General features: G+C 41.5%; 1 protein-coding gene across 1 annotated transcript in view; it reads right to left on the reverse strand.

Annotated features, from left to right (window-relative positions):
• Positions 1 to 12,149, reverse strand: part of PLPPR1 (phospholipid phosphatase related 1) — a 145,304-nt gene that overhangs the window by 37,826 nt on the left and 95,329 nt on the right. The window contains exon 3 of the mRNA XM_052777058.1: positions 4,788 to 4,976. Within this exon, the coding sequence (XP_052633018.1) occupies positions 4,788 to 4,976 (189 nt within the window). The remainder of the gene's footprint in view (positions 1 to 4,787; positions 4,977 to 12,149) is intronic.

Raw genomic sequence — 12,149 nt, forward strand, 5'->3', positions numbered from 1 at the left:
CTCATAGTGGCAAAAAATAAAAGAATTATTATTTCTTACCCCTCCCTGCCCCAATATTTTGGAATTGGCAGTGCATTGAAATATTATGCTTTCTCCCAGACTCTGCATAACGTGCTGCTGTGGGACAGGTCACTTTTAAATTCACCAGACCTGTGATCATGGAACTCAAGCTCCGGTGTTTAAACTTTCAAGCTGCTCTTAGTTTTTAAATTCCCTATCACTGGAAAAACAGCTGAGTAAAATACCTGTGCTATACTTACCTCCAGAAAAAGGTTTGCATTCTAAGACCTCCAACTTTGAAAAAACCCACAATTACTCTCTGGCTAATTTCACACTTCCTGAAGTACCTATAACCACCAAAATGAGGGGTTGTCTGTCTAAAGCTCTGTAATGCAGAGGTCAGCTATTCAAATGTGCAGACATGTTGCTGTAGGCCACCTGAAGCCCAAGACAAAAGCAGTTTTTGGAAAGTTGGGAACTTTTGATCCTTTGAAATGCGGTGGAGGCAAAGACTGAAGTTCTGTGCTATTCTCAAAAGGCCACAGAGACAAATATGCTCCTTCTCACTCCCCTTCCCTGGCTTCCAGAGACTGGCTGGTAGGTACAGTACCTAAGTGCTTGCCATGACTGTCAAGAGAGGTACATTCCTGTCTGCAAAAATTAAAATGTTTTAACCATAGCTTCTGTTTTACCTTAAGACAGGCTGAAAGCAGGCCTATACCCATCTCAGCGTGACAACAGGAACGCTGGAAATTTAGCAGTTATTCAATAACCAACTGCCAACAATGTCAACACGACTGACATCAGCGTGCAAGAAGGGGGAAGATTCTGAGAAAAAAAAATAAGGCATTGGAAACAACTGGCATGAGATGAAGATGAAATCATACATATCTTATGAAGCTCTTTGTGGCACCAGAACCTACAGATAAAATCCAAGTTCAATCCAAAACAGACAGGATTCCAGGAATCCCCCTGTTCTACCAGTGCCATCAGCAAAATTTACTACTTGAGTCTGAAGATGTATGTTTAGAGGATAAATCACTAAATCTGAAATAAAATTGCCAGTTTTTTCTTTACAAAGAAAAACAAATTTTTCCTTATGTAGGTACAATTTATTACTAAATTCACCATATCCTACTACTTTGCTGCAAAGATGCTAATACCACCACACTCAGAAAATTAAAAATTAATAAGGCAGATGAAAGCCTTTGACCTATCCTCTGTGGAACATTTGGGAGAAAAATGCATTTCACAGAATGGAGTCAGGCATACATGATTTTCATTTATTTAACTGTTGTCATGAGATTCAGGCATCTCCCCTTGCAAGAAACTCTCATTATCAGAGTCAAAGAGGTTATCAGTAGGAGCATTAGAAGACTTTTGTAATTCTGATATATGATGATTAACTACTCAGTGTAGCAGAAAAAAATGGTTAAACGGAGTCAGCGGCATCACATGTTTCAAGAACAACAAATAAAACTGCAGAAAACCAGGCCAGTCTCATTTATTTTGCCACTAAAAGTGCAGGGAAATGCACATAGAATGGTACCAACCCACAACAGCACTTCTGAGAAGTGTTGTCAGGGAAGAAATAAAATACATGCATTCGTTTTCCCCATGACCACTGTCACAGCGAAATGACTGAGAGACACCAAGATATTCCATTAAATTCACAAAGATGCTCCCTTTTGGCTTGAAACCATTATAATACCTCACAGCTGTGATGAAATCAGGGCTTTGAGTTCTCTCCAGACCTGTGCACACAGGACTGCACTTAAATACTGCTTGTGTCTCAGATGAGGGAGCTTGCACTGACTCCTAGACTATTTTCCATTGCTCCAGAAACACTGTTTACTAGTACCATGAGTGCTCCATTGCTGCTGCTGGGTTCCACCCATTCTAACAATAACCACTCCTCTCATGCCATGAGGTGTCAGGACAGTGGTAATAGGCAGGCAACACAGAGAGATCAGATTTACTACTGTAAATCCTTTTAGCCAAACCAACCAATTTGCTGTCAGAAAGTGAAGCAACAGGTGTCTTGCAGAGGAGAAAAAAGTAATTGTAAGGAGGGACTTGCATTACCTTTGACTTAAGTAATTTCTTCACAGTGGAGCTGCAGGATGTCAGAGATTATTCCTGAGAGCAAAGTGTAGAGAGTGAAGCTACAACTTAACCCACAGTGAAGGCACACAAAGCTCCCTCCCACGAAGCACAGCTGTGTGGGTTGTTCTGTTTGTCAGGTTTTGGGGTGTTTTTTTTTTAAAGAGTACAATCATCACAGTATAAATAGAAATGGCTGCACTTGCTCCTTTCACTGAAATCCCTGGGAGATGCAACTGGATGAAACATCTCTTCCCAGACTGTGACAATCTGAATGACAGGCAGCATCCGTTTGGGTACCAGATGACAGCTGAGGATACTCACACTCTGAGTGGTCTGACCAGCAGTGCAATGCAAGGACTGAGTTTAGGGAGACTCTGAACTCACTTTCTGTCTCATTTACTAGCTTTCTATAAACGATCATTGCCAAAACTCAGTCTGCAGAGGGAAGACTGGATGAAAACAGCTACAAGCTGAAGCAGAAGTCTGAAATTAGCCGGCAAGGAGAGAAAAGTCTCTCAGAAAAAGATCGGAATGAGAAATAAAGTGAAATTACTCATATAAAAACAGTGTGCTGAGCGTCAGTCAGGAGGACAGAAAGAGATCCCTCTGACATATGGTCTAGTTGAAGATTAGCACAATACTAAGTAATAATACATTAAATAATTAAATAATGTATTAATAATACAATACACTAATACAAATAATGCAAATAATGCATTAAATAATGTATTAATACATACTACATTGAAAATGGAAAGAAAAATGTTTTCCCAGGAAAGTTTGATCCATTGTCTCCTTGAGGTTGTACGTAGAGACCATAATGAAGCATGGTGCAAGGAGCCCTGTGCTGTCCCTGATCATGTCTTCTCTAGCTGAAGCAGTACAGCCAGTGTAACAGCACAGCTTAACTCAAGAAGCAGAGCTTACTATTTTATATCGAGCACTGGATCCAGTCATCTTGGGTGATTACTGTACTTCTGGACCCAGGCTAGCATCTCTGCACTTCTTGCACTGTATGAGATAGTCACACGAGCTCCACACAGCACTAAGCTGAAGGTCTCTGCACCCAAAAACTTTATATGACATTCACTACAGTCTTTCATTCCTTGTGTTTAACATGGGCTATGGAAACTACAAAACCAGCATTGTTCATCTCCTGAAGACGACTCCAATTCAGCTTTCCATAAATAAAAGTAACTAGGAAAAACTTCTTGGGCCACTGAAAAGAAAGAAAATGCTGATCCAGTGAAGAAAAACCTGAACGGTTTGCAGCAAACTTTGCCAGAGCAAGGATTAAAACAGAAGATCCAAATAAAGAGCAACATTCTTATTACCACTTGCCCACTCAACGCCATATTCCCGAATCAAGAGACAAACTTCCCACTAGCTTCATTGTTACGGCATCAAGGCATGGTAGTGACACTCAATCTCCCTTTAAAAACACTGCCTGTGAAAGTTACTTCCCTAAACAATGGCACTATATTTGGGGAAGGGGGAGGGGAAGTTGGAGAAATGTAGTTATTTTTTCATTTGCAAATCATCTATCACTGCAGCATAAAGTAAAATGAAAATCTTAACATTCAACTGAGTTTCAATACAGAAAATCATACTGTTACTGCACAGGATTTTCATAAACTCATGATGTAATCCAATTCAAAACCCCTACTTATTTTCAGAAAGTGTCCTGTACCAAAAACCATAGCCTTTTCTGCAGATCTCTTTCACATTTCTTAACACTTTCTGTGTTACATTGTTTCATGCATTAAAATTACTGCAGATCAAAACTTAAAATGGACTATGGTCCAGCATTCACCTTTCACATGTAAACACATCACGTACAGCTTTAATCAACTTTTGAAAGGGATGCAAGGCAAAATTAATATAAGAAAGAAACACTAAAGATAAAGAAATGAAGAGGAAGACATAAAGACAGAGTCTGATAGGAATGTTTGAATGTAATTACAAATGCAGAAAAGCTGGCTGTTTGTGAACTTTCCAACTTTCTGCAAAGAAAATGGTAAAGGGCCAAAGTTTTGCTAATCAATGACTGCAATAATCTGTTTGGCATTGTATGTACTTAGCTAATTGAATGTTTTCATCTGCTCAGAACAGCTACATTGCAGCTTACTGGCTGGATAGTAATGAAAATCAGGCAAAAAAAAGTTAAGTGGATGTGACTGCCAAAAATAAAGAGCTTATAAATAAAAAGGAAATAGCATTCATATTTTTCTTTGTCTTGAGCATTTTTCTGCTCATCTAAGCCTTTTAAAGCCCTTCAACAGTCCTTTTAATATAGCAGCAAATAATCCTGGATATACTGCATGTCCGACCCAGGTTTTACTCCAGCTTTATCCTGTTTTCTGATTTCTAGTAATACATCACCTTTGCATTAGAGCCCCTCTGGAGCCCAGGCAATTCACAACTAATCACTGAAGTGAGCAAGCTATTGTAAAAGGCTTAACAAGCTCTAGTCCTCAATCTTGCATTGTGATTACCTCAGAATAATTACTTCTGGAGATAACAACTGATGAAGATCATATTAGGCTAAGGCGAAACAGAGACCCGGCTAAGTGTAAATCAATTACAGCTGAAAAGAGAGGAGAGGGGACAAAAATATTAAAGGACTATTGCCATTATTTATGGAGCAGTCATGGAGAATTCGAATAATTTCTTATACTTACAATAGCTGTTGGAGTTGAAGCCAGCACACAGTAGAGCACAAGAGGTGAAATGAAGCTCTCATCCTCTGTTCCAGGGTACGGTTTCATCAAATTGCCATCCTGACAGAAGAAACCCTGGATATGCACCTGAAAAGTATCTGTGCACTCAAAGTAGTAGGCGAGCAGAACAGTCCCAGCCATGATGACAAGCTGAAAGTACAACATGGTCACACAGACGTTAGTTGCTTTTTTAACAGATGCAGCTATGCCTTCGAGCTACTCTAGTCCTGCAGACCATCCTCCCTTTATCGTCACCCTGACAGCCCTTGCAATAATGGTGTGTGAGCGCGTCTGTTTCTGCGCGTCCGCTCGTCTGCTTTGCAACATTTGTTACATAAACCTTTTGGCAAACAACACTAATGAATGTCTCAGATAGGAGTGGGTCCGTATTGTAGAGGGACGGGAGCTTTGACAGCTACTTTAGCAGAGGGCATGTGAGTGTCAATAGCAGCAACAATCAATGAAAGCTAGCAGAACGAGGGGCAGCGCTGCAGGAGCCAACAGTAGTGACAAGCTAAAACCTGTGCACAGCAGTAGGGAGCTGGAAAGGATTATTACAAAGGATAAAGGAAGCTAAAGCCAAAATGCTTCCCCGCTGCAGCTGTAAACTCATGCTGGGGAATGTGCATCCTGTGCTAACCCAGAAGAGCCCTCTGTGTCCCAGATGAAGACTCATCCAGAGCGAAATCCGCTTCCTGCCACTCACCTTTCCTTGGAACCACTGCTTGCAAGTAAAGCTTTAGAAGTCTACTCAGAAATCCTGACTCCCTAACAACTGGTTGGGGCTACTGTGCACTGCCTGGCTTCCCCACTCCACCACAACTGCTTTTGAAAAAGACTCTGGCTTGAGTCTGGATCTTCATCTTTACACATAAAAACTGCAAGGAGCCTTTCTTGTCTCTTTTTTGGTAGTTTATTGCTGGCTAAATGGGTTGCTTGGAAAACTTCGGCTATCAACTTTTTTTGTACATAGCCACAGTTACTGCACATGAGCTATTGTCACTGTCTGTGTCAGCTTCCCACACTGCTTCAACTACACATCTCAAAATGATCTCACAAAGGTTGTCGCTAATCACCTCGTGAAGTTAAGCGGATATACTAATTCATCATTCTTGTTCACTCTCTGCCAGACTGCAAAGGAAATCTCACATCACAATCCTCATCATTTTCAAAAATAGCAATATTGATTTGGAAATTATGGCAATTACAGGATCTGATTCAGAATCCTCTTTATAGAGACTATTGCCTCCTGCCACTATTACAAGAGTTATCACATATACAAGTTATCATCTTGCCACACCATAGAAAATAATAGTAATAAAGGAAGTGAAATAATGAACTCCAAAGTGGCTTGGTTTTAGTATTTTGTCACCAAAATTTCTGCATCAAAACTGTGTTGCTGTGAGATTATTGTAAGAATAGACCTTTAAAAAATAATTTCAGCAACTCCGTCTCAAAGATACACTTACAAGCTATCCCTGCATTCCTCTGGCCTAACCTTGCACGTATGTTCTGACACACAAGACAGCCATTAAAGTCATCACCTATTTAAGTGGGTGTTGGATTAAAATTAGAAAAAAAAAATGAAATCAGAGAAATCACTTGTGAAAGTAGACGATCACAGAATCAGAGAGTGGTTGAGGTTGGAAGGGACCTCTGCAGGTCACCTGGTCCAATGCCGTTGCTCAAGCAGAGACACCTTGAGCCTGTTGTCCAGGACCATGTCCAAACGCCTTTTGAGTATCTCCAAGGATGGAGACTCCACAGCCTCCCTGAGCAACCTGTAAGATAGACTTAAGTAGGGCAAAGTGGAGGCAAAGTTGAGAGATTCTGCACTCTCCCCCATTCTTTACCTTCAAAATTAACAATATCATTCTGTAGCCAGATTCTAAAAACCACAGATTAATTCCACCTCTGGAAAATACAGCCTGGATTGTTTAATGATTTTAGGTCAACCAGTTAGCTCTATGGATTCAAACATCAACTTCTGCTGATTACAGAATTATGGTACAAAGTTAAATTTATATAGACAAAGCACATAGCCCCTTTTTAGAAGCTTAAGCAAGTAAGAATCTACATAATTATTTCCCCAAAAGATGCGTATTCTCTATTTCTCCCTGATTTACAGCATGAATGTAATATATCAACATAAAATGTTAATAAAGCATTTGTTTTCTGAAGATTTTGGCTTCCTTCTGATGATTCAGTAACTTTAAGATCCAGACCTTTGATATCTACCTCCCCACAATGAACTGCAGATAAGCTAACCATGTATGGTCAGTACAGGGCAGTTGCTCTCTGCTGCTCCTTCCCGCTCACACTTCTGCTATGTTCTGCGGTGTCCATTGGAGACAGCTGGAACTGGCTGGAAACTTGAAAGATTTAGTCTGTATATTTTCTCCTATGCAATATCTACCTCTAAAGGTGTGTGAACAAATGTATTCTCTTACATAATTTTATCCGGATCGTATAATAATAGCTTTAGATGGAACTGCTAGAGTATTCAATTTCTTAAATGTGTAGCTGAAAAAGTACTTAACTTTTCTCAACTTTCATTGTTTATCCTGACATTTTCAAGACCCCATGCCTGCTCAAAAGGAATTTTTTTTAACAAATAGAAAGCAAGATGCTGTTATTTGTGTTTTCCCCAGAGACCTTTACAGCATCCTGGATGAGTCAGTGGGATGCCCTATAAACAAACGAGTCCTACAATTAAGGACTTAAATTAACTCCTTGAGCAGCTATAGATTTCCTGATCAACCTTGGGCAACTCAGGTTTATAAATTAACATCAGAGGAAGGCAATGACACTGTCACTACTCTACCTGACATGCCCAGATAAACACGTTTGAGATTACAGGATGACTGGATACAGAGGTATTTAAGCTTAGTTCCAGCACCTGGTATGTCCTGGGCTGTCAGAAGCGAGAACTTCTTTTCCTTTTCCCTTCCCTTTTTCTCTTCCTCTTTCCCTTCCACTTGGTGACTATTTTGTATGTATTTATTGTGGCATGAGTGAGATTTTTGTTGTTTGTGCAGGAGAAATTCTAATCACAACTGCTCAGCAGTGGTAATTTGTGACTGAGGAATGATCTGGCAGGAAGGGCAAGAAGGCCCAACTGCAAGAAGGGGTCAAACTGTCTGGAAGCAGGGATGCCAGAGACAGCAGGACTCCCTGCAAGGGAGTGAAGTTGCCCTTGGTGATGAGATAAGAAATAGCTGCAGCATTGCCTTGTAGCCATCCTGGAAGGGGAGCGCTCAGGGGCCCAAGTTCAGGGGCCACCTCTGCACAGTGGAGCTGGGGCAGGGGGTGGACCCACAGCTGGGCTGAGGTGACCCACGCAACCGCTCTCGGGATCAGTGCTGGTGCAAGTGTATATAAGGAATTGGCTCCTGATGCATCTCTGCAGACTCCCTGTAGAACCACTTATGGCAGTAGGACTCTGCCCAAAGCATCGTTCTTTAATTTTTTCTTTATATTGAAGCAGAAACGTGTGTTTAATTTCCCTCAATGGGTACCATAAAAATTCCCCAACATTTGTTTTGATTTACTGGTCACAGATGCCTTAATCAACTTCAGTCCCCTAACCTTTTTTGATTTCGAAAGCTAGGACTTAAGATGACAAATGCACAAATCCCTAATTTTTGTAGCCGTCAGTTTGCAGCAGATAACAACTCTGCCTTTTCTCCCTGTTTTCAGGTTTACAGTCATTGAAGGAAGCAGTGAAGAAGAGCAGGTAGGCTGACGTAAGATAAAGACACAAAACATCCAGTTACATAATTCAGAAAACACAATGCAGTTTAACACTTACATTTTGCAGGGTTTTTTTATTAATCCTTATCAACGCATTTCCTTGAGTTTACTTGGGAAAAATTAAAAATGCTCAATAATTCACTTTAGAAAAGCAGCCAATGAATAGAAGTGTCTAAGGTGCTTAATGACCTCCATTACCACAGTATTTAACCATGTCATAATCCTTAATGTTTATCATCACTACTCCATTGTAAGATAAGAAAATGCTCTTATCACCATTTTACAGAGAGGGGACAAAAGCAGAGGAGATAAAATGACTGCCCTTAGGTCATAGTAGATCCTGCGGCACAGCCAAGATTTACCTTTCTTCTGGACCAGATTTTTCTGGATTAGTCAATAATCTGCACATGAAAAAGCTCAATGATACATGCTTAGGTCCTGATTCTGCAGAAGCTCATTCATGATAGTGTGTCTGATTCACCCCCATTTAAAAAATCCTAGTTGATTTTAGATCAAGCTTGACAAGCTGGACTCAAACAATTGATGTGTGTTTTTTCCTCAAAGCCAGCTATTTAATTGGATTAATTCTGTAGCACTTAACACCTGTCCCTTGCCACACCATTAAATTCTGCACCACTCTACAAGGCCACACTGATTCTGTCCTTGCAGATCTTCCTATCACTGTACACCCTTGCTCCTCTTTAAGTTGTGGGAGTTCTCTGCAATCAAAAAATCACTTCCTTAAATGTGCAAGATGTTTATGAAGCAAGTCTTGCAATCTTCTTTGGGCAATCAGTAATTGTTTGGTGTAGGTGCTAATCAGGTATTAGTGTAAGATTGTGTCCTGAGTATAAAGAAAGAGAATCATCAAAGTAAGCAGTACAATTCAGTTGCACTAATCCCAGGGCTACTGGGATGCATCCAGAAATCCTTCCCTTCCCCTTAATACTCTGACAGCATAACTCAGTGTTTTGGGTTTGTGTGGAGCGGGTTTTTTTTTTTGGTAGTGGGGGAGGGGCTGCAGGGCCGGCTCCTGTGAGAAGCTGCCAGAAGCTTCCCCGGCTCCAAGTCGGACCCACCGCTGGCCAAGGCCGAGCCCATCAGCGACGGCGGTAGCCCTCTGGGAGAACAGGTTTAAGAAGGGAAAAACGTTGCTGTGCAACAGAAACTGCACTCGGAGAGAGGAGTGAGAACATGTAAGAGAAACAACTCTGCAGACACCAAGGTCAGCAAAGAAGGAGGGGGAGGAGATGCTCCAGGCGCCGAAGCAGAGATTCCCCTGCAGCCCGTGGGGAAGACCATGGTGAGGCAGGCTGTCCCCCTGCAGCCCATGGAGGTCCACGGTGGAGCAGATATCCACCTGCAGCCCGGGGAGGACCCCACGCTGGAGCAGTTGGTTGCCCGAAGGAGGCTGTGACCCTGTGGGAAGCCCACGGTGGAGCAGGCTCCTGGCAGGACTTGTGACCCCCCGGGGGACCCACGCTGGAGCAGTGTGTGCCTGAAGGACTGCAGCCCGTGGGAGGGACCATACAGTGGAGCAGGGGAAGAGTGAGGAGTCCTCCCCCTGAGGAGGAAGGAGCGGCAGAGACAACGTGGGATGAACTGACCCCAACCCCCATTTCCCGTCCCCCTGCGCCACTGCAGGGGAGGAGGTAGAGAAAATCGGGCATAAGATTAAGCCCAGGAAGAAGGGAGGGGTGGAGGGAAGGTGCCTTAAGATTTTGTTTTATTTCTCATTACCCTACTCTGATTTGATTGGTAATTAATTAATTTTCCCCAATTCTGGTCTGATTTGCCCTTGACAGTAATTGGTGAGTGATCTCTCCCTGTCCTTATCTCAACCCACGAGCCTTTTGTTATATTTTCTGTCCCCTGTGCGACTGAGGAGGGGAGTAATAGAGCAGCTTTGGTGGGCACCTGGTGTCCAGCCAGGGTCAACCTACCACAAGTGGTCAAGTGGTAAGGAAACATTAAACACCCCATCAGACAAGGCTGTCCTTACAAATAACAGAAGATGGAGACAACAATTAATTAGAAGCCCATCCGATCCAGATGTGCTAGCAGCTAAAAGGCCTATTTTCACACTGAGGTGTGAGGGTAGTAGTTACATATCTCCCATTAGCATTAATGGGAGTTAGCAGTATGAATTCTTAAGGGATCAACAAAAGCCTCCGTCTCTACAGCAGTTTGTTAAGCATCTGTTCTGTACCATTTTATCACAAATGACATGCCTTAAAAGGTTCTACCTTCACACTTTTGTGTGACCTATCCAGGTCTGTAGAAAGAGGAAGAGCATATCAGACAGTAAAGGCACGTAGAATCTCTGACCACAGTGAATTAATGTTTTTAATGGATGATAAGAATCTGGCCAACTGCATAATGTTTTAGGTTGCCAAGGGATTGGATGTAGGAAATAATCTATTTTCTATGAAAATATTACCAAAAAAAGACAAAGCAGCTAGAGGAATGTGTGAAGAACAAATACTTCACCTGGAGACAGTGACAAAAATAATCTATATTGGACTTCAACTTAACAGTAGAATAATTCCAAGTGAATGGTTTCATTACGAGCAACCTGATCTAGTAGAAGGTGTCCATGCTCATGGCAGGGGTGTTGGAACTAGGTGATCTTTAAGGTCCCTTCCAACCCAAACCATTCTATGATTCTATGATTATGCTGAATAACCATATATTTTACAGTGTCAGAATAAATATGAAAGCCAATGATCTTCCTAAGCTGCCACTCTTCAAAGTGTTTTCTCTCCCTCACCTGATATAACTGATTTTGGAATTTGATTCTGAAATCAGTTTTCTTATGCAACTGTGGCACACAAAAGTCATGGTCTGTTCTGAGAACAGCCAATTACAGGACATGGCTTTGTTACATGAGTTTTTAAGTCCAGTCAGCATGGTGGCACAAGCCGGAAATAGCTTGGAGGCAGAGAGGGTTTATTAGCACACAGGCTTTTGAAGCTGGAGCTGTGTAGAAATCAGAGTTGTCCCTGCAGAGCTTCTTAAGAGTCCATTTCAAGAACTAATTGTATTATTTTACCATTTTAGTATTTAAGTTGGGACTAGGTATAGTTTATAAGGCTGAAGAAGACACTCTCAGACAAAAGAGGACTTTACATGTTGCTAAGGCACTTGTTTCAGGAGGAGTTTTGTGAGAGTAGCATGACCTCTAAAACTACTGACACCTAGTTAAAAACTGTTTCAGCTTCTTTTTTATGTAACGGTCCTTGAAGAATTTCTATGTGCTACACCACAGAAACTTAATGTTACCTAAGAGCTCATCCACATAAAGAAGCTGGATTTCTCCAGCTCTAGCCGTGTAGTTAAAGCAGTACACTTCTCCTAATGGCAACAGAGACATAAAGGCATAAAAATGCTGTAACTGGTACAACTTTTTCATATGTAGGAAATCAAGTAAATAACAGTATGAGGCACCTTAATTATCATGTGTAACTCAATCCACTCTACACACCGCTCCAACTCTCTCAGTTTAAAGCATGGTTTTCAACCTTTTAATTTGCAGACCCTTACATTTTACCAGTGATTCTTATGTAATAA

This window comes from Harpia harpyja, chromosome Z (assembly GCF_026419915.1).
Source record: "Harpia harpyja isolate bHarHar1 chromosome Z, bHarHar1 primary haplotype, whole genome shotgun sequence".
Lineage (NCBI taxonomy): Eukaryota > Metazoa > Chordata > Aves > Accipitriformes > Accipitridae > Harpia > Harpia harpyja.